The following is a 23,358-nucleotide window of genomic DNA, read 5'->3' as shown; positions in this document are numbered from 1 at the left end:
GAGTCCTACAATTTGTATAATTTGATGACCGGCAGCGGTTCCGGTAGGAGACACAAAGAGTCTCCCCCTTTGTGTCTCCTACCGGAACCGCTGCTATACCGGTCCGCTGGTCATCAAATTATTGGCTTAGGAATGTGACAAAAACGAAAAGAAAATCCATGAATTCAAGTCTCCATGGGGTGACTAATCAATAGAAAAAGTCATTTTGGGGGTGAACTATCCCTTTAATAATAATATTAATAATAAACTTTATTTGTATAGCACCTTTCATGACATGAAATGCAGCTCAAAGTGCTTACAGAGCAAGAATACAATTACAGAAAAAGCTAACTAATTTAACAATAAAGCAAAAAAAGAAAAGCAAAAGCATAACACATTTAAAAGCAAAGCAAAAAAGGCAGTGAATCAATTATATGCTTGATTCAATTATATGCTCGATTCATTTACTTGTGTCATCATTTCTTGAATTTGCAAATGTTAAATCTTTGGCCTGAAAAAACGCTGAAGACCCCTGCTTTGGTTAAGTACACTACACTGACTGACTGTGTCCTGTAGGAAGTAGACTAGGCCTCACCATGTCGATGACCATCTTGCGGAGTGAGTCGTGCTGTTTCTTGCTGAGGTTCTGGAAGATGTTACAGTTCTCCTCCTGCAGCAGCTTGAAGCCCACGGCCAGGTGGTGGTTCTCCAGGACGGAGGAGTCGTTGTACATCAGGGCCAGCTCTGAGCCTGGAGGAGGCAAAAGAGCAGGAGCTGGGTCAATGACATGCAGTCACAGTCCATACCGTCTCTAAAGCAAACTTTTTAGCTCAAGACCCAAAAGAGAGATTTAGACGTTTGTCCGGGACCCAAACTGGTGAAAATAGCAGATCTACAAGCTCGCAACGCGTCGCTTCGCGCCGCGTTGCGAGCTTGTGGATCTGCTATTTCCCCCCCCAAAAATGTTGTGCCTTTATTGATAGATTACAGTTGACTGACAGGAAATGGGGAGAGAGAGAAGGGGAGTGACACGCAGCAAAGGGATCGGGAGTCGAACCCGCGACACACTGTCAGGCTTCATCAGCAGCCTATAGGTGCCGGGACCGCTACCCCAGCCATCCGGGCACTTCACTACTTTTTAAACATTTGTTTTTCTTTCTTTCTTTTAATGGAAATTATTCGATTTTTTGATTTTATTTATGAAATACGTTAGAAAAATGTTGGAATTGTTTTGAAAAAACATTTTTTTAAAACAATATAATAATAATATTTATATTTTTTCAATGTAGGAAACGAAAAAAAGGGACTTGCGACCCATAAAAATGAGTCTGTGACCCAAACTTGGGTCCCGACCCACTGTTTGGGAAACAGTGCTCTAAAGGGACGTTCACACCTAGCTCAATAACTAGGTGTGTTCACTGGCATGATTGGAGAGGAGAGGAGAGGAGAGGAGAGGAGAGGAGAGGAGAGGAGAGGGGAGGGGAGGAGAGGAGAGGAGAGGGGAGGGGAGGGGAGGGGAGGGGAGGGGAGAGGAGAGGAGAGGAGAGGAGAGGAGAGGAGAGGAGAGGAGAGGGGAGGGGAGGAGAGGAGAGGAGAGGAGAGGAGAGGAGAGGAGAGGAGAGGAGAGGAGAGGAGAGGAGAGGAGAGGGGAGGGGAGGGGAGGGGAGGGGAGGGGAGGGGAGGGGAGGGGAGAGGGGAGGGGAGGGGAGGGGAGGGGAGGGGAGAGGAGAGGAGAGGAGAGGAGAGGAGAGGAGAGGAGAGGAGAGGAGAGGAGAGGAGAGGACATACTGGTGTTGATGAGGAACTGGTTGGTGACTCCTGGATGGTCCACGTCATGGATGGCGCTGGCAAACAGAACCGCCATGATCTCCAGGTCTGTGAACACGGCCTGAGATGAACAGAAAACATCTTCATACAGCATCACCTCAGCCACTACAACATCTCTACATATACTAGTAGTTTACTTGAAGAGGCTGGAATTCATTATTTAAATACTGCTTCATCAAGAGCTTTAACCCATTAAGACCTGGAACGCATCTGTGTCACTTAAGATTTCTTTGGCTATTCAAAAATAGCAGATCTGCAAGCTCGAGCTTGTAGATCAGCTATTTTTGAAAAATCGTGACATTTTTTTTTTTTTTTTCTCCAAAAAACTGTTAGGATTTAGAAAACATTTTTAAGAATCGAGTGAGAGAGACAGATCGTAGGAAAGCTGAGAGGGACACAGTATAGGAGAGAGACAGTAAGACAGCTGAGAGACAGAAAGTAGGAAAGCTGAGAGAGGGAGAGACAGTGTGAGAGAGACAGACCGGTGGACTGTACCACAGCGTACCTCCAGAGCGGGGGAGGACAGCAGGACGTGCGTGGACTGCACCACGTCGGCAGCGTGGATGCTGTTGTGATAGGCCACGTCTGCGTGGTAGTGGTCCTCCAGGGTCATCATCAGGGTGATGAAGGTGTCCGCCGGGATCTTAAAGGACTTCAGGAGGTCTCGCTCCTGGAGGAGGAAGAGGAGGAAGAGGAGGGAGGCTCAGCGTACGCATGGAGTCACGTTCTCAGGATTACATGAAAGGCAATCATGGCTTGACGTTTGGCTTTCTCTCTAAAGCAGTGGTTCTCAAACATTTTCATGTCATGGACCCCTAAATGAATATGTATTTGGCCCCCCCCCCCATCTGAAAATGTTTTGTGCCATGGACCCCCAATCGGAGAAGATTTGTTGGTAAAAGTTTTCCCCTCTCTCCATCCACTACCATTGAAAAAGCATGTTTTTCAGTTGCCTTGTATTGATATTTATTTACTGTATTCAATTCCTATTTTAAACTTGGTCTTAGTCAAAAGGAACATCTCAGGTGCAATTTTTTTTTTCTTCCCAAAAGCTGGATATTTTTCACAGTTTAGCAAACTCAGCATAAACAACCGTTGCTACTGTATGTGGAAGGAGCCCGCTGGTTCCGGTCAGGGAGTGCATTAATAGTGTTGGGTGTTGCTCGTGCCCTTTGTACCAGGGGCCCTCGAACAAGATTTGTGCAATGTTTCCAAAAAATATAAAAAACTTCAAAAAGCTCAATTCCAAAAAGCTTGTAGATAAAAGGGTTAAACTGATTTTGATGCACATTTGGCTGGGGACCCCCTGGACAGGGCCGGCGCGTCCATACAGGCGACATAGGCGGCCGCCTAGAGCGGCAGTTTGGAGAGGCGGCAAAAAAAAGTCGGGGGAAAAAATATATATATATATATTTTAATTACTTTTATGTTTTGCTAATAGATCGGTAAAATCAGGCAAAATAAGAATTAAATAACATAACCCTAACCTAACCCTAACCCTAACCCTAACCCAAAAACCGAAATAAAGTAGCCAAAAACAGAAAGAAAAGTATCAGAATCCGCCCAGAAACCGAAAAAAATCGTGCGCGCAACGGGGGAATCAGAGGAATCTCGCCTAGAGCGCTGATCAGCCCAGAACCGGCGCTGCCCCTGGAACCCCCCCAAAGGACCCCTGGAGGTCTCCGGACCCAACTTTGAGAACCAGTTATATAGACTGGTCATTGTTGCTAAACGACGTGTGAACCCCGTGTCATCTTATTAGCTGTTGCCACCGCTAACATGCAGTACCTGGAAGATGGAGTACATGACCACTGTCAGCGGCCTGTTCCCACAATATTCTGCTATCTTGAAGATGTCCAGACCCCAGCGATTAATTTCCTCCAACTCCTAGAGAAACAAGACACCATACTGCACATTAGACACAGAGACAGCGTGTGTGTAGATCGGCTATTTTCAAATAGCCAATGTAGTAGAGCATATAGAGCATAGTGGTTAAACTGATTTTGATGCAAAATTCACACATTTCGCTATATGTGACACACAGTATAAAATAGAAGATTTACAAGCTTGTAGATCGCCTATGTTTGGCTTTAGTTAAAGGGTAAGACATTGGTAAAAAAAAACAGAGAAAAAAAAAGGATTTAAAAAAGAAATGACATTCATAAAATCACCATCCTAAAATGTTCATGTCCCCACAAGTATAGTAATATACTGTGTGTGCGTGTGTGCGTGTGTGCGCGTTGGTTGACCTTGCTCAGCATGTCCTCTTGCATGGTGGTGACCCCAAAGCGTGGGATACAGCTGGTGGCCACGGTGGGCCCAGGCGTGATCTTCTTCACTCCACTGATCTGGGACATGGAGACCACCTTCTTCTCCTTCTCCTTGGGAGGAGGGGACAGGATCTCCACGTCATGCTGCTTCTCTGGAACACACACACACACACACACACACACACACACACACACACACACACACACACACACACGTTTTTGAGGTCATCAACATATATATTTTTTTACCTTTATGTTTATTTAGCATTTTTCAGCCCATTAGACAGAAGAAGAACATAATTTCATCATACTGTATAATTTTTTGGTTTTTCCCCCCACATCCCCCCTCCCTCCATTACTGGTTAGTGTCCATACAGACAAAGCGAGAAAAAAACAGTGAAAAATAAAAAACTAAGCACACATGATGACATGATTAATTGTTGAAAAATAAATAAATAATAATATTACTAAATAATAATAATACAAATAATAAAAAAAGTCCCCCCCTCTTTCTTTTCTTCATTCCTAATTTCAAGGTCTAAATGCAGCCAGGTTGCAGACACCGTCCAGGATAACCTCTCAGTCCTCCACATCATTTGCCTCAGTCAAGTCAATTAGTTTATGCCAGATTCCCTCAAAGTATCAGGCTTCTGCCTGAGGTTATACATAATTCTTTCACTAGGAATACAAGACGTTAGTTCTCTAAACCACAAAGAGGTTGGTTGTGGTGGTCATCAACATTTTAACAATACCTTTTCACCTGGGCTACTGTATATTGTTGTTGCTGTCGGGCAGAAACATCTTATCTCCATATTTTAACTTGCCCTACTTGATCACACTACAGTGTCACACAAAAGCATCAACAGTAGCAGATCTACAAGCTCGAAACGCGGCGCGAAGCGACGCGTTTCGAGCTTGTAGATCTGCTACTTTTGCTATTATGGAATTGGAATCCTAAAAAGTAACAGTTTTGGACATGGAGGTTTCCACCCGACAGAGACAATATCTGAGATACCATCACGGAAGGTTACTGTGCGTGTGTGTGTGTGTGTGTGTGTGTGTGTACTCACCTAGGAAAGTGTTGGAGATGAATTCAGACACTTGGTTCCCTGAGCGACTGGTTTCTGACAGCTGTGTGAGCTCTCTGTTCAGCATTCTCTTAAACTGCGCACACACACACACACACACACACACACACACACACACACACACACACACACACACACACACACACACACACACACACACACACACACACACACACACACACACACACACACACAGTTAATAGGGATGGGTTAAACTAAATAAAAGCATGGTTTATCTTGGAACAACTTTCCCCTAAACTGGACACAGTCATAAAGTCATAACATGATACAAGCATAACATACAGATACAGACAACATACAAACGCTCTCGCATTGCATCGCATATTCTCGATTGATTTGTTAATTTTCCTATTTGTGAGGAAGGCTTGTCGCCAAAACGTGTCCGGGGTATTATTAATGAAAAAGTACCAGAAGGAATTCTTTGTTTTATACATTGCGAATTTGCGAGTGCGCTTGTTTTTGTTTCTGCAATGAACTTTGTACATTACTTTACGTGTTTATTTATTTGGTCGGGACAGAGCACATAAACAAACACAAGACGGGTGTAACACACAATGAGCAAGTGTAAATATGCCCGATTTAGCGAAAGCTACTTTGCGTCACTGATCACTGATCTGACGTTCATTCATTGGACCAGCTCAGTGGACTTTGTGTTAGATCAGTGGTTCTCAACCAGTGGTCCGGGGTCCACCAGTGGTCCTTGAGGGGGTTCCAGGGGGTCCCCAGCCAAATTAATAGTTAGAAACCAAATTGACCCTTATGTGTCTGTAACTCTGAGAGTGTATAAATGGGGTCCATTTGGTTCCATTTGTACACTCCCAGAGTTACATGAACACTAATGATGATGATACTTCAGTGTAGATTGGGACCCCCAAGAAATTAAAATGGTTGAGTCCCTGGCATATCTTTTCAAATGGGGGTCCCTGGGCTAATATGTGTCAATTTAGTGGTCCTTGACACGAAAAAGGTTGAAAATGGGACCCTGTTTGGCACTCGGCAATCGACATCAAGGGTTGGATTGGCGGGTAAGTCCCTGTGACATACTAGCATCAGGTCCAGGGGGTGTACTTACCTATGGGCCACATGAGGCTACTCTACTACTGTACTTACACCCATCAGATGATTGTGTGACCGTGATGTGGAACAGTGTCTGCTACCAGCGCATTGATAGAGCTCACCTTATTGGAGGCCATCTCGCTGACAGAGTTCCTGGTTTGGAGGGTCTCCAGCTGGTCCAGACACCAGTCCAACTCCTCCAGGGTCTCCACCGCCAGCTTCTGGTAGGGCTCCTCTGAAGGGTCAAAGGTCACACACACACACACACACACACACACACACACACACACATCAGAGAAACATTTGCAATGGAAAAATGTCCCCTTTGCATGCAAGCTCAGCACCACAACACCACTGTGTGGGTGTGGTGTGGGTGTGGGTGTGGGTATGGTGTGGTGTGGTGTGGTGTGGTGTGGTGTGGTGTGGGTATGGTGTGGTGTGGTGTGGTGTGGTGTGGTGTGGGTATGGTGTGGGTGTGGTGTGGTGTGGTGTGGTGTGGTGTGGTGTGGGTATGGTGTGGGTGTGGTGTGGTGTGGTGTGGTGTGGTGTGGTGTGGTGTGGGTATGGTGTGGGTGTGGTGTGGTGTGGTGTGGTGTGGTGTGGTGTGGTGTGGTGTGGGTATGGTGTGGGTGTGGTGTGGTGTGGTGTGGGTATGGTGTGGGTGTGGTGTGGTGTGGTGTGGTGTGGTGTGGTGTGGTGTGGGTATGGTGTGGGTGTGGGTGTGGGTATGGTGTGGTGTGGTGTGGTGTGGTGTGGTGTGGTGTGGTGTGGGTATGGTGTGGGTGTGGTGTGGTGTGGTGTGGTGTGGTGTGGTGTGGTGTGGTGTGGGTATGGTGTGGTGTGTGGTGTGGTGTGGTGTGGTGTGGTGTGGTGTGGTGTGGTGTGGGTATGGTGTGGTGTGGTGTGGTGTGGTGTGGTGTGGTGTGGTGTGGTGTGGGTGTGGGTGTGGGTGTGGGTATGGTGTGGGTGTGGGTGTGGGTGTGGGTATGGTGTGGTGTGGTGTGGTGTGGTGTGGTGTGGTGTGGTGTGGTGTGGTGTGGTGTGGGTATGGTGTGGTGTGGTGTGGTGTGGTGTGGTGTGGTGTGGTGTGGTGTGGTGTGGTGTGGTGTGGTGGTCTGAGTCAAACTAATTAGACTGACCTGATGTGCATGATTTACACATAGATGGCTGGTTACTGCCTGAAGGTCGCCTGCAGAGAACCACAGACACAACCAATTAAACAGACAAATACAGATATAGGGACGGACAGACAGACAGACAGACAGACAGACAGACAGACAGACAGACAGACAGACAGACAGACAGACAGACAGACAGACAGACAGACAGACAGACAGACAGACAGACAGACAGACAGACAGACATTTAATGAGCTTGTCAGTTGGACATACATACATTCATCCAGACAGACAGACAGACAGACAGACAGACAGACAGACAGACAGACAGACAGACAGACAGACAGACAGACAGAGATAGATACACAGCGCTGTTGCAAAGCAGTTTGTTTATGCTTAACCCATTAATGAACCCTTGTAGGAGTGAGGATAGAGGAGCTAGGACAGAGCACAATAAGGTCATGGTGTGTTGTCTCAATGCAGCAGATAGAGCTCAGAATGTGACTCTAACCACAATTAATATTATTCCTCTTTTATCCTCTTACTTGTTGCCGACACGATCTTGTAGATGAGTCAACGCAGCGACGTTACTTCTTACAGTTCGTAGACTGGCAAGAACCTAGAGTAGAATCAATACATTATTATACTAGAACCTAGAGTAGAATCAATACATTATTATACTAGAACCTACAGTAGAATCAATACATTATTATACTAGAACCTACAGTAGAATCAATACATTATTATACTAGAACCTAGAGTAGAATCAATACATCATTATACTAGAACCTACAGTAGAATCAATACATTATTATACTAGAACCTAGAGTAGAATCAATACATTATTATACTAGAACCTACAGTAGAATCAATACATTATTATACTAGAACCTAGAGTAGAATCAATACATCATTATACTAGAACCTACAGTAGAATCAATACATTATTATACTAGAACCTAGAGTAGAATCAATACATTATTATACTAGAACCTGCAGTAGAATCAATACATTATTATACTAGAACCTACAGTAGAATCAATACATTATTATACTAGAACCTACAGTAGAATCAATACATTATTGTACTAGAACCTACAGTAGAATCAATACATTATTATACTAGAACCTACAGTAGAAGCAATACATTATTATACTAGAACCTACAGTAGAATCAATACATTATTGTACTAGAACCTACAGTAGGAACAATAATTATTACCATTCAAGAACCTACAGAGACAGTGGGATTAAAACTTACTTTTAAAACCACATGATCCCTATTTTATACTTGGCCTGATTGTGTTTCGTGACAAAAAATGGCCAATCTACAAACTCACCTATAGAGCTTGTAGATCAGCTATTTGAAAAAATAAATAAATAAACATTTTTGAAGAATTTTGGAAATGTTTGAAACATTTAGCAATGTTTTGAAAATAGGGTTTACGAGGTTAATGGAAACACATAATCAGTTCCAAACATAGATAAGTATTTGGTTACACACAGCACTGTACCACACCACTGACCTGTGCAAATGGAGTCACAATCATGTCTTCTCCATGTCTGGACAGACAGACAGACAGACAAACAAACACACAAATAAACAGTCATGTGATCGGACATCAGCACTCTGATGATTATTGTTCCAAAATATCAAAGCCAAGAATGCATTGTATTGTCCAGGGAACACTAGCATGTATAATACTATATTCAAAGCCAGTGGTTGTTCTGTGTCAGTTAAACCCTGGACAATACAACAGGAGGAGAGGAGAGGATTACATATTATAGATGCACATTAGAACTACTCAGAACAGCAGCAGCCTTTATTCCATGCAGAGGGACACACCAGAGAGATCACCAAGGGATACACCAGTGGACAGACCAGTGGACAGACCAGTGACCAGTGGACAGACCAGTGGACAGACCAGTGACCAGTGGACAGACCAGTGGACAGACCAGTGACCAGTGGACAGACCAGTGGACAGACCAGTGGACAGACCAGTGACCAGTGGACAGCCCAGTGGACAGACCAGTGGACAGACCAGTGGACAGACCAGTGACCAGTGGACAGACCAGTGGACAGACCAGTGGACAGTGGACAGACCAGTGGACAGAGGACAGACCAGTAGACAAACCAGTGACCAGTGGACAGACCAGTGACCAGTGGACAGACCAGAGACCAGTGGACAGACCAGAGACCAGTGGACAGACCAGAGACCAGTGGACAGACCAGAGACCAGTGGACAGACCAGTGGACAGACCAGTGGACAGACCAGAGACCAGTGGACAGACCAGTGACCAGTGGACAGACCAGTGGACAAGCAGAGACAACAGCCACCTGACATTGGACATCAAAGTGTCAGGGGGTGGGGACTGAGTGAGGGGGTGTGTCATTTCAGGAGGGTGTTAACGTGCTAGAGGGGTGGGTGTGTGGGTGTGGGGAGTGGAGGGAGGGGTCTGAACCTCAAACCAAGTGATAAAGCCCAGAAAGAAAAACCATAAGACCACCGGGGTCTCCACACAGGGGTCTCACCGAGGCAGCCATGTGACCTCCCAGTGCTTCAATCCCTCCTCCCTTCAGGAAACACAAGGAACATCTATCTGTGAGGGACATCTCTGAACCGCACCGTGGAACATTCATTGTAGCAGTGGTTTTGGCGACACCGCCTGGTAGCTCCGTTTGTCATTTACAGTCTCTGTTACAAACGCTATAGAACAGGGGTCTTCAACGTTTTTCAGGCCACGGGACCCCCTATCTGAGAGAGAGATGAAGCAGGGACCCCCCACTACATATTGTATAAAATGGTGTTGCAATGCAGACTAATGGTTTTCATAGATTTCACAGACTTGTTTGACAGAACTGTCATCAGTGTGTTAGATTCATGTGTATTTTCAGACATCTAACTTAGTCAATACTTAGTCAATTTGACCTTTCACTATGTACTTAGTCTGCTCTTTTTTCCCCCTCTCTTTGCCAAAAATAGGCGATCTACAAGCTCACAACGCCTCGCAGTGCAAGGCGTTGTGAGCTTGTAGATCGGCTATCTTTGGCTAAAGTTCTCTGGATACTGTATAGGGTTGTAAGTGTTTAATGTAAAAGAGACATATCCTATCACACACAGATTTGGTGGACCCCCTGTAGTAACTCTGAGGACCCCCTAGGAGGTCCCGGACCCCCTGTTGAAGACCCCTGCTATAGAGTACCGGAGTCCTGACGCCACTCCCGCTACACCTGGGTCACGGAAGTATTTGTTGTATTGAAATTCACATTAGCAAATCTTAGAATCGTTGTCATATAAGAACTGTGTTCCAAAACTACAAAAAAAGCTTCAGCCCCTGGACCTTAACTCATACACTGCCTAGGACGTAAAAAACGTAATTTTTTCCAATTACAAAACCTGCCTAGGACGTAAAAAACGTATTTTTTTCCAATTACCAAACCTGCCTAGGACGTAAAAAACGTAATTTTGCAAAATCATTTTTTAAAACAAGATCTCACCGTCGTTCATCTCTCGAAGTGACACATTTCATTGTAGCACACCCGGATACGGAAATACGTCATATCAAAGATTTTCGCTCCCGCCCACTTCCTGTTTGGGTTCCGCTTTCAAACCCCTTTTTCTCGGCTTTGCATTTCTCCGCCGAGGAACACTGTTTCGCGTCGCTGTTTTGAAACTGCTACTGCTGCAAAATGGAATGTCGCCGATTGAAAATGTCTTCTCTGGGCCACTCACACAAATACCCTGTGTGTCTACAAACAGTTGAACACGCGATCATAAGGGATTTAGGGAGGTCTGTGGCGAGGTGGAAAAAGAAAGTGAGTTTTCCGTTCAGATGGCCATGCATGCTGTTTAACGCTGGGCTGGAGGAGAAGGGCTCCGCCCCGGCCGTAATGTTTGTTGTCTGAGCGCCGTGCACGACTCGCCTGTGTGTTTAGAAACAACTGGACTTGCGATCATAATGAAAGAAGAAAAAAAAATGTGAATTTTTAAACAATTTTATAAAAAAAACTAAATCGCTGGCAGTGGGCAAACACAGCCAGAAATAAGTCTGTCAGGGAATGAGTTAAGGTGGGACACCCCTGGAGTCATGTACATCACCCCGGCGATTTAATCAGGTGTGTGACTCTGTGTCGTTCATGATATTGGAGAATTGTCGTCTGTGTTTGGAGAATTTGTATTCTTCTTTTTCATACTCTTTGGATAAAATAGTACTTCAATACTACAGTCAGCTGATGCCCGGCTGTTAAGTTTATTTTTGGAACCGATTCACTAAGCAATTTACGACCATATTTTGATCTTACCGGCATTTAAGACAATTTTCTTCACGCAAAAATGTTGTCTTAAATGCCGGTAAGATCAAAATATGGTCGTACATTTCTTAGTGAATCGGGGCCACAGTTCTTATATGACGTGATCTAAGATTCCCCTATGGGAATCCCAATACAAAAACGTACTCTGTGACCCAGGGGGTTAGCGCCTCGACTAGTGGCGGTGATGTCACACTTCGGGCGCTCTATTCCTAGCGTTCTGTTAAAAACTAAATCATGAATGCGCCGCTCCAAAAATGCTGCAGGGTCCTAGTGCCGAGGGAATTTTGGAAAGTACAATATTGTCCAAAAAAAAAAACATGTTTATTTGTGAAGATGTTGTTGGTTGTGGTGTGAGAGTTGTGTTGTGGTGTGAGAGTTGTGTTGTGGTGTGAGAGTTGTGTTGTGGTGTGAGAGTTGTGTTGTGTGAGAGTTGTGTTGTGGTGTGAGAGTTGTGTTGTGGTGTGAGAGTTGTGTTGTGGTGTGAGAGTTGTGTTGTGGTGTGAGAGTTGTGTTGTGGTGTGAGAGTTGTGTTGTGGTGTGAGAGTTGTGTTGTGGTGTGAGAGTTGTGTTGTGTGAGAGTTGTGTTGTGGTGTGAGAGTTGTGTTGTGGTGTGAGAGTTGTGTTGTGGTGTGAGAGTTGTGTTGTGGTGTGAGAGTTGTGTTGTGGTGTGAGAGTTGTGTTGTGGTGTGAGAGTTGTGTTGTGGTGTGAGAGTTGTGTTGTGGTGTGAGAGTTGTGTTGTGGTGTGAGAGTTGTGTTGTGGTGTGAGAGTTGTGTTGTGGTGTGAGAGTTGTGTTGTGTTGTGGTGTGAGAGTTGTGTTGTGGTGTGAGAGTTGTGTGAACTCGTTCTCCTGCTATGCAACAAAAATGTGTAATTCCCTACCAAAAGTAGTGAAGGTGTGCAAAACCCTACTCACTTTCAAAACTGCCCTGCTGTAATTCCAAACTGGCCTCTGTAAAAGTCATAACCTAGCGCCCCCCCCCCCCTCGAACTGTTTACTGTACATATTTTTTGTTTTAAAGGAGGAGTTCACCCAAAAAATGACTTATTTTCTATCAATTGCACACCCTATGAAGCCTTGAATCCATGGATTCTTTTTTGTTTTTGTCGCATTCCTAAGCTAATAATTTGATTCCCGTCTCCTACCGGCTACTAATGTATCCGGTAGGAGACACAAAGTAGATTATTTGTGTCTCCTACTGGAAATACACCCGGTCATCAAATTATTGGCTTAGGAATGAGACAAAATCAAAAATAAATCCATGAATTCAAGGCTTCATGGGGTGTGTAATTGATCGAAAATAAGTCATTCTTTGGGTGAACTCCTCCTTTAACCTTTAAGCTGTTCATATGACGTTCTGCATAGTAGTGTATATCTGTCTGTCTTTTAATGTCTCCATGAATTGAGTACGTGGGGATCTCGTTTGAAACAAGCCGTTGCGGCTCTTATGAGCGATCCATCTTAGCTGACCTTCCATTGTAAACTGTACTTCCATGTGCTTTTTTTCTCTGCAACCTTCTAAATAAAGTATTCAATCAATCAATCAAAAGTGTTGTGGTGGTGGTGGAGTGTGTGGGACTCACAGGTCGCTGGCGGTGGAGGAGTGTCGGGACATGTTTTTAGGCGACAGGTCGAAGTCGGAGTCGGAGCGGTAGAGGAAGGACTCCCGCCGCTGGCTGTGGGGGGCGAAGTTGGGGTGCAGCACCAGGCCGGACCCCCCCGGGCTGGCCAGGGGGTCCAGCGGGCTCCGGCCCACTGACAGCCCATTCTCCACATCAAAACTACACAGAGAGAGACAGAGAGAGAGAGATGGAAGGAGAGAGATTTGTGATCATTTAGGAGCCATTAAATATTCATAGCGTCTGTGACTTTGTGATGCCTTTTCATGCACTTCTCCTCTCACACTTCAAAACATTTGTTAGTTATTTTTTTAAGAGTGAAATACAAATACAGTCAGTATTTGTGTGTGCACACACACACACACACACACACACACACACACACACACACACACACACACACACACACACACACACACACTTATACTTTTGACCTTGTACATACATTGTTTTGTTAATTTTTTTTCCCCTTTTCTTTATTGTGCTATTTAAAACTCTTAACTCGAACCCTAACCCAACCATGAACCCAAACTGAAACTTCTACTAATTGTAACTTTAGCTCTAATTTCTTATTCATGAAAATGACCCTTTCCCACATGAGGACGTGAATACATCAATATTGACAGGTAATAGCCTACTATCCTTGTGGGGATTTTTGGTCTACAATTGGATAGTAAAATGTTCAATATCACGTCATATCCTGGCAGAATGACACCAGACCATTATTGGTCTGGTGTCTTTAAACTAGCGACTGGAAGCATATAGTATTTATGAAAATTTGTATTAAGGTAAGAAAATCTAGTTCATATGAACTGTCTCTTCCGTATTGGCGTCAATGTAAAAAATCTCAGGCTCGCCCCTTGGTCAGCCCCTGGACCTTAAGGTGGGAAACCCCTGGAGTCATGTATGGCTAATCTCCTGTGATCTGACACAGCTGTGACTCCTGGGAACCAAAGACCAGGCCTTTACACTATGAGAGAGAGAGAGAGAGAGAGAGAGAGAGAGAGAGAGAGAGAGAGAGAGAGAGAGAGAGAGAGAGAGAGAGAGAGAGAGAGACGGAGAGAGACAGAGAGAAACAGAGAGAGAGAGAGAGAGAGAGAGAGAGAGAGAGAGAGAGAAAGACGGAGAGAAACAGAGAGAGAGAGAGAGAGAGAGAGATGAGGGGAGAGAGCGAGGGAGGGAGAGCGAGGGGAGAGAGCGAGGGAGGGAGAGCGAGGGGAGAGAGCGAGGGAGGGAGAGCGAGGGGAGAGAGCGAGGGAGGGAGAGCGAGGAGGACAACATGATACGTCAGCTAAGGCCGTATATCAGCCCTAGGGATATTATGGCAGCTGACCACCCATCCATCCATCCATCTTCATCCATTTATCTGGAATGGGGGTCACAGACGTACAGTAACAGTTCCTGCAGAGAATCCCACACCTGTCTTTCCCAGGACACATTCACTACCTCTAACTGGGGGATCTGAGGCGTTCCAAGGCCAGCGTGGGAATATAATCACCGCTTGTGGTCCTTGGTCTGCCCCTCCCAGCTGGGCCTCCTCCCAACTGGGCCTCCTACCAACTGGGTCGTGCCTGGAAAAGCCTCCCTGGGGAGACAGACTCCCAGGAGGCATCTTGCACCAGACACCCCAACTGGCCCCATTCCAGGTAAAGGAGCATCTGTGAGAGTGTCTCCCAGATGGCACCAAACCCTACTAAGCAAACACATGTTGGCTGCTTGTATCCGCCATCGTGTTCTTAAGGGTCATGATGACCCAGATTTCCTGACCATAGGTGACAATCAGCTTAAAGGAGTAGTTCACCCCAAAAAATGACTTATTTTCTATCAACTACACACCCCATGAAGCATTGAATTCATGGAGATTCTTCAGTTTTTATCACATTCCAATAATTTGATGACCGGCGGTCTCTCCGGTAGGAGACACAAAGAGTCTCCTTTGTGTCTCCTACTGGATACATTAGCATCTTTATTACCATCATCAAATTATTGGCTCAGGAATGTGACAAAAACTAAATAATCTCCATGAATTCAATGCTTCATGGGGTGTGCAATTGATAGAACAACCCCTCTGCAACCCCCCAATTTCAATTGGAATCCTGAAAAGTAGCATTTTTATTTAATTTCAAATGCATTTAGTTATACTTATGTTAACCTTTTGAACTTAAATACAAATACATTGGACATTAAAAAGACAATAGAATTTTAACTGGTCATTAAGCTACTAATATAGACTGAAGCAATTAAAGGGATATTTCACTTTCAAAAAAACTTTTGGTCATTTGGCCTTTGTGAGCCCCCCAGACAGTTTTTAAGTTGCTTGATTCATTATTTAGATATTTGATATTCATTTTATCAGACACGCCCCCTTCCTATACAAACCCATTGTAACTACAAACTTCATTTTAACCATGTTAGATTCATCAAAAACACCCGTCCTTGGTTCTGGTGACTCATCCTGCCCTCCTAATGCGTGAGGGGGCCATGTTTTTTCAATTACTTTTTTCATTTATTTTTAATATTTTTTTTGGAAAATGAAAAAAATAAAATACAAAAAAATGTTTAAATAAAATAAATGAAAAAAGTAATCGGAAAAACACGGCCCCCTCACGCATTAGGAGGGCAGGGTGAGTCACCAGAACCAAGGACGGGTGTTTTTGATGAATCTAACATGGTTAAAATGGAGTTTGAAGTTACAATGGGTTTGTATAGGAAGGGGGCGAGTCTGATAAAATGAATATCAAATATCTAAATAATGAATCAAGCAACTTAAAAACTGTCTGGGGGGTTCACAAAGGCCTGAGTAGATGATAAAATGACCAAAAGTTTTTTTGAAAGTGAAATATCCCTTTAAAGCGGGCCATGTTTGTATGTTTGGAATTCAGCTGAAATCAATAATATATCAGTATTCCAATATTAACCTGCGGGCCGCATTAAGTGAAGGTGAAGGGCCGCATGTGGCCCCCGGGCCGCCAGTTGCCCATGTATGCCCTAAAGTCACATCAGACGTTATTGTGGGGATGTGTTTGATATTAGACCTCAGCAGACTCTGGAGTGGATCCAGAGACTCAGATGAAGCAGAACACAGAGTGGAAAACATTGACCTTTCCATGGTTCACTGGATGGCTTCAGAGCGGCCCCCGTTCTCATCCCTGCGGAACTAAAAGTGTTCTTTCATCAGAGCAGAACCTTCGGTGACACTCGTGTTTAATCTGTTCTATACTATTAACCCATTCAATTCCGGGAACACATCTGTGTCATTTTAACCCATTAAGACCTGGAACTGTGTCATTTTTTGATTTGAGCTAAAAAGCATTATTTTACACTTTGGGCTATTCAAAAATAGCAGATATACAAGCTCGTAGCGCGGCACCGAGTGCCGCGCTACGAGCTTGTAGATCTGCTATTTTTGAAAAATCGTGAAAATGTGTGCAAATCTTCTGAATATATATATTTTTAAAGCGAACATTTTTAACTCAAATCTTTGCTTCTGGGGGGTCCCTGGAACAAAATATTTTGATGGGGGTCCGCGGCCAAATACATATAATTCTGGTGGTCCTTGACATGAAAAAGATTGAGCACCACTGATATAGAAACATACGTTTTTCAGAAAACTGTTGGGATTTAGGAGAATCGGCTTCAGGTCTCAATGGGTTAACCCATTCAATCCGGGAACACATCTGTGTCATTTTAAGATCTATGTATATATTTATTCATCTAACTGATGTCATATCTATTGTAATATAATGATGTTATATTATGTGATTAGTGAAGGTATTATGTAAGAAGCGTGTGGGCTCTGCTTTTCATCATGAAAAGAAAACATAGATTTTTTTTTTATGGTGGAGGAAGTTACAAGTCTGTCAAAGGTCACGCTGCACACTGTCACACAGAGATGGCATGTTGCACACACACACACACACACACACACACACACACAGTTGTTTTGTTTCCTAGTGGCGTGGGAACAGTCTTTAGGGCCCGGTTGACCCCTGGTCAGCCAGTGTGAGTGTGTATTTATCTCAATGCGGGACCCCCCGGGCACCATACCAAGACACACACACACACACACACACACACACACACACACACACACACACACACACACACACACACACACACACACACACACACACACACACACACACACACACACACACACACACACACACACACACACACACACACACAGAGGAGGAGAGGAGGCAAGCACAAGGCTGGAAAACAGGAGCCAGGAGGGGTAAGTGGCATAGGGTGAAGGTTTGTGTGTGTGTGTGTGTGTGTGTGTGGTGGTTTGGTGCCCCCACACACACACACACACACACACACACACACGCAAAGGGGTACAGCGTATGGATGTTTACATTGAACCTCCAGTCCATTGTGTATTTGATCTGACACCAAGCAGGACCCGTGGGGAATGGAAACAAACAACACACACACACACCTCCCAGAAAGTTACACAACCATGAAAAAACACATTCTTCCTCTCTGTGTCAGAGTGCTGTTTTTAAAAGACACAAGGAAGGAGGCCCCACAAACCTTTAGAGGAGAGGAGAGGAGAGGAGAGGAGAGGAGAGGAGAGGAGAGGAGAGGAGAGTGATGTAAACTTAATACAACATATTTTGATTAATGAATACTTGATGATTAACCCATTAAGACCGGTAACGCATTCGTGTCATTTTTAGATTTCTTTGACTATTCAACAATAGCAGATCTACAAGCTCATAGCGCGGCAATATGACCTTGTAGATCTGCTATTTTTTGAAAAAACTTGAACATTTGTGCAAATCTTTAGTTTGAATATATATATACTTTTTTTTTTAAAGCGAACATTTGTAACTCAAATCTTTGCTTCTGTGGGATTCTACAAAATGTCTTCTAAATACTAACAGGTTTCTGAAAAACGTATGTTTCTATATCAGTGGTTTCTCAAACTTGTTCATGTCACGGACCCCCAAAATGATACGTATTTGTCCGCGGACCCCCCAAATGTTTGCTTTAAAAAAATATATGTACAAAGATTTGCAAAAATGTTCATGATTTTTCAAAAAAATAAATCGGTGCAGCGCTATGAGCTTGTAGATCCGCAATGTTTTAATAGCCAAAGAAATCTAAAGTGACACAGATGCTTTCCCGGATTGAATGGGTTAATAGGATACTACGGATAGGAAATAGGCCAAAAATAAATATAACAAATGGTTGGTTATGATAAATAACTACAACAGCATATCGATCAGTATATGGATGGTAAAGTGTGAGTCACTTCACAGAGCTGCTAAAGAAACCGAGGAGAGCAAAAAGTGCTGCAAGTGTTTACTGTAACACACGTTAATGGGCGTGCGTCATGCACCCAAAATAGCTGATCTACAAGCTCGTACATCGGCTATATTGGGTGCGCAACAGCGTTGCACAAACTAAGCATGAATCAATCCTACATTAACATTTTTATAACCATAAAACAACAATCTTTCTCGTGAGGACCAGAAAAATAAAATGGTCCTCACTTGTGGCATTTGGCCCTGACAAGTATAATAATACACAGTGGTGGAAAGTAACTAAGTACATTTACTCAAGTACTGTACAATTATATGAACTCTTTAGTTACTAGTTACTTTGTAGATTTTGATTATTACTAAAAAACATACATTAACCACTTCAGCCCTATACCTTTTCGGCTATTTGAAAATAGCCGATCTACAAGCTCATCGCGACTTTCCGGACTTTTACTTGTAACGGAGTATTTCTAAAATGCAGTATTGATACTTTTACAAATTACAAGTAAAAAAATTTGAGTACTTTTCCCACCACTGATAATACCCCCCACACACACACAGACACACAGACACACAGACACACACACACACACACACACACACACACACACACACACACACACACACACACACACACACACACACACACACACACACGGTTCAATATTTATAAAACCCACAGACACACGTTAAAGCTGCACTACCCGCTATGTAACTTTCTTCTTCTACCCCGGATTTGAACCCAGTTTTAATATCAATAAGCTAATAGAGCCTGCCTGCTCGCTCAGGGGATAAATGTGTCTGTGTCTAGGTGAGACCTGACCTTTGACACGATCTAAATGTCTCAATAGAAGAGCAGGGAGACATAATACAAACCACCCCAATTATATAAGTTATATTGTATTAACATCCTCTACCATACAGACTGGACAACATTACATTGTATTCTTGTCCGCAGCCAAATACGTATCATTTTGGGGGTCCTTGACATGAAAAAGTTTGAGAACAACTGTACTAAAGAAACAAGTTGAAACATGGATATGAGGTGTCAGCCTTACATCAACCATATTTATGGTTTACAGACCCAAGGCGTTCAGAGTGACGTCCTTCTGTTTCATCTCAACACCACCCTCACCTCCACACACAACACCCAAACTGATCTTCAAACGGTATAGCGGCTTCACGCTATTTTTGGTGCAACGTATGGCCCTGAGATCTACAAAGAAACGCTATTCTACTCACACACACACAATGTGATGTCTGCATGTACGATACATATACAGTATATACTGAACACACACTGACGTCAATACAGTGACTGACGTCAGTGTATGTGTGTGTGTGTGTGTGTGTGTGTGTGTGTGTGTGTGTGTGTGTGTGTGTGTGTGTGTGTGTGTGTGTGTGTGTGTGTGTGTGTGTGTGTGTGTGTGTGTGTGTGTGTGTGAGAAAGAATTCTCTCTGTATGTGAATCTGTACTCTCCTTGGCTGTGGGTGTGTTGCTCAAAATGTATATTTTACGTATACACTGACGTCAATACAGTGACTGACGTCAGTGTATGTGTGTGTGTGTGTGTGTGTGTGTGTGTGTGTGTGTGTGTGTGTGTGTGTGTGTGTGTGTGTGTGTGTGTGTGTGTGTGTGTGTGTGTGTGTGTGTGTGTGTGTGTGTGTGTGTGTGTGTGTGTGTGTGTGTGAGAAAGAATTCTCTCTGTATGTGAATCTGTACTCTCCTTGGCTGTGGGTGTGTTGCTCAAAATGTATATTTTACGTATACGTGGGTGTCTCTATTTGTGTGTGTGTGTGTGTGTGTGTGTGTGTGTGTGTGTGTGTGTGTGTGTGTGTGTGTGTGTGTGTGTGTGTGTGTGTGTGTGTGTAAAACAGGGTGTGTGTGAGAAAGAATTCTCTCTGTATGTGAATCTGTACTCTCCTTGGCTGTGGGTGTGTTGCTCAAAATGTATACTTTATGTATACGTGGGTGTCTCTATTTGTATGTGTGTGTGTGTGTGTGTGTGTGTGTGTGTGTGTGTGTGTGTGTGTGTGTGTGTGTGTGTGTGTGTGTGTGTGTGTGTGTGTGTGTGTGTGTGTGTGTGTGTGTGTGTGTGTGTGTGTCTCTGTCTGTCTGTCTGTCTGTCTGTCTGTCTGTGTGCAGTATGTGAATGTGTACATGTTTTGACTCTCACTGTAAATTCACCACAGCCCACTGCTAACCTCAGCGTATTCCTATACTGAGGAAAACATCTGTAGATCAGGTGTTCTGGGGCGAAGACATTTGGTGTAGAGGGAAATACTAGCAGATAGATAGATAGATAATACTTTGTAAAGACAGACAGACAGACAGACAGACAGACAGACAGACAGACAGACAGACAGACAGACAGACAGACAGACAGACAGACAGACAGACAGACAGACAGACAGACAGACAGACAGACAGACAGACAGACAGACAGAGAGAGAGAGAGAGAGAGAGAGAGAGAGAGAGAGAGAGAGAGAGAGAGAGTGAAGGAGGTAACAATATAGCCAAATCCCAATACTCAAATATAGTATCTGCCTCCTCTTCTCCTCCAGCACTAATGCGAAATACTTTACTTTTTACTTTATTCGTTTTTTTAGACGGGTGAGAGCATATTCTTGCTGTCGGGCAGAATCTCCATATTCTAACTTTTTGTGTTTTTTTTCGTAAATTAACACATCGTGCCGAACACGGTCTGAACCGTGTTTTCACAGAGTAGCGCATTGGTGCCGAACACGGTCTGAACCGTGTTTGGTGTCTTTTAGTTTTTTTCGTTTTTTTCCACACAGGAGGGGCTGGAGCAGCTCTGGGATCACCCTAGGCGATTCTGAGAAGGATAGGCCAGATGGATCATCGTGTCAAAAAACATGGCGCCCATCCGCTTCCGTTCTATCTCCTTCTCTAAAACCCCTATAACTCCGAAACTTTTTACGGTGGGGAAAACGACTCATTTTGTATGCACGATCGCTCCGCCATTGTTACTCGCGTAAGAGATGTTATCGTTCCAGGCGTTAGTCAGGACCATCGGGCAAAATGGAGGCATGCTTTTTTTCACATGGAATGCACGTCGCGGAGTCTACAGCTTAAACAGCGCTGCGCAGCTCAACGGTGAGATTTCTGGCACCGAACGTAATCTTTTATTATAAAATGCTGGCACCCAATGTGTTAATACCCAACTTCATCTATTACAGCGTCACAGAAAAGCATCAAAAGCATCTGCTACTGTTTTTTTTTCTGAAAAGTAAAAGTTTGGGACATAATGAGGTTTCCCCCCGACAGAGTGATATTAATGAACGCTACATAAAATGCAATGTAAATACACCGGATTTAGCACGAATGCTATAGTTTTCATCCGTGTCACCAGAGAAAACATGAAACAGAGCCTGCTCTTGCTGGCGCAGCTGCAGCCCATCAAGCCTAATTTATGCTCCGTCCCACGAAGGTGTGGAGCGCGGAGAACGGCTGAGAATAGCAGACCTCCAAGCTCACAACGGTCGCATCTGCAACGCGGTTGTGAGCTTGTATGTCAGCTATTCTCGGCACGCAATAGCGTTGCGCGATAAAGTCTCGCCAGGGCGCACCTCTCTGCCAACACACAAGAAGGAGGTTGAATGAACTGAAACCAGCGCTCCCCAAAACAACAGGTTTGGGGATCTGCTGGGAATTGATTACATGAAACAAGTCACCTGTGCGTCCCGTCTCAATGTTTGTAAACAAATAATTGGTCTTCATAATGCTGCGCACATATATTATATCATTTGCACAATCCCCAGCATAACATTTGCGAAGGCTTAGCCTGCCCTAGCCTTCATTACCCGCCGCCTATGCCTGGAACTAAATATTTTGAGATGGAGGTCAGCGGCCAAATACAATAGTTTAATACAGTAATTTTGGGCGTCCTTGACATGAAAAAGTTTGAGCACCACTGATGCTCAGACATCAATGGTGGTCTTTCAGAAAACTGGTAGGATTTAGAAGACATTTGTAGAATCGGCTTCAGGTCTTGATGGTATAAATAAAGGTTGAATGAAAAGATCATTTAGCTTGGACCCACTGAAACCCCCCCAAGGACCCCACTTTGAGAGCCACAGCCTTTAAGCGAGCCCGATTGATTCCTTTATCCGAAGGACGTACGTTTGAGTTTAGGTAAGGTTGAAGGAGGGCAGGAAGGAAAGGAAGGGAGAGAGGAAAGGGAGTAGGAATAGGAAGAGACAGCCAAGGCAGAGAGAGAGGCTCCCACATCTAAGACTTTATGTGCGTGCGTGCGTCGCATCGCAAAGTAACTAGTAATTAAAGTTGTCAAATAATTGTAGTGGAGTAAAAGTACAATATTTGCCTCTGAGATAAGATGTAGTGGAATATAAGTAAAAGTACTGAAAATTGGAAATACTCCACTAAAGTAAAAATACCTCAAAATTGTACTTAACTCATTGAGTGCCATTCACGTGTTTCACGTGTTTTACCGCTATGGTGCAACGTGCCAATCACGTGTTTCACGTGTTTTTGAAAAAAATTGTTCAGAACCCAAGATATCATTATCTGAAGATTTGCAGCTCCATCCACTCCTTGTTTAACTTATAACTGAAAAAGGCTGTATCTCGCTTCCTAAGCACTTTATTTTTACTTTGAAAAAAAAAAAAAAAAATCGTACTGGCCAGAAATAGAAATAATTCAGGCACTCAATGAGTTAAGTACGGTACTTGAGTAAATGTACTTTACACCACTGGTGTGTGTGTGTGTCTGTCTGTCTGTCTGTCTGTCTGTCTGTCTGTCTGTCTGTCTGTC

General features: G+C 43.9%; 1 protein-coding gene across 5 annotated transcripts in view; it reads right to left on the bottom strand.

Annotated features, from left to right (window-relative positions):
* The window catches only part of LOC308087216 (3',5'-cyclic-AMP phosphodiesterase 4C-like), a 73,209-nt gene that overhangs the window by 8,382 nt on the left and 41,469 nt on the right, over positions 1 to 23,358 (bottom strand). For 3 of the 5 annotated variants that reach the window (XM_080430931.1, XM_080430933.1, XM_080430930.1), the window contains exons 2-13: positions 13,255 to 13,452; positions 9,893 to 9,934; positions 8,886 to 8,922; positions 7,905 to 7,978; positions 7,381 to 7,430; positions 6,364 to 6,476; positions 5,147 to 5,240; positions 4,056 to 4,228; positions 3,595 to 3,693; positions 2,312 to 2,476; positions 1,768 to 1,867; positions 575 to 729 (exon numbers count right to left, since the gene is read on the bottom strand). In XM_080430931.1, the coding sequence (XP_080287057.1) occupies positions 575 to 729; positions 1,768 to 1,867; positions 2,312 to 2,476; positions 3,595 to 3,693; positions 4,056 to 4,228; positions 5,147 to 5,240; positions 6,364 to 6,476; positions 7,381 to 7,430; positions 7,905 to 7,978; positions 8,886 to 8,922; positions 9,893 to 9,934; positions 13,255 to 13,452 (1,300 nt within the window). The remainder of the gene's footprint in view (positions 1 to 574; positions 730 to 1,767; positions 1,868 to 2,311; positions 2,477 to 3,594; positions 3,694 to 4,055; positions 4,229 to 5,146; positions 5,241 to 6,363; positions 6,477 to 7,380; positions 7,431 to 7,904; positions 7,979 to 8,885; positions 8,923 to 9,892; positions 9,935 to 13,254; positions 13,453 to 23,358) is intronic. The other 2 variants (XM_080430934.1, XM_080430932.1) reach the window with 1 other exon arrangement.

The sequence above is a fragment of the Gymnoscopelus braueri genome (genome assembly GCF_963280865.1).
Source record: "Gymnoscopelus braueri genome assembly, chromosome: 6".
In the NCBI taxonomy this organism is placed as follows: domain Eukaryota; kingdom Metazoa; phylum Chordata; class Actinopteri; order Myctophiformes; family Myctophidae; genus Gymnoscopelus; species Gymnoscopelus braueri.
Note: the sequence above shows the minus strand (reverse complement) of the source record. Positions and strands in the feature narration are given on the sequence as shown.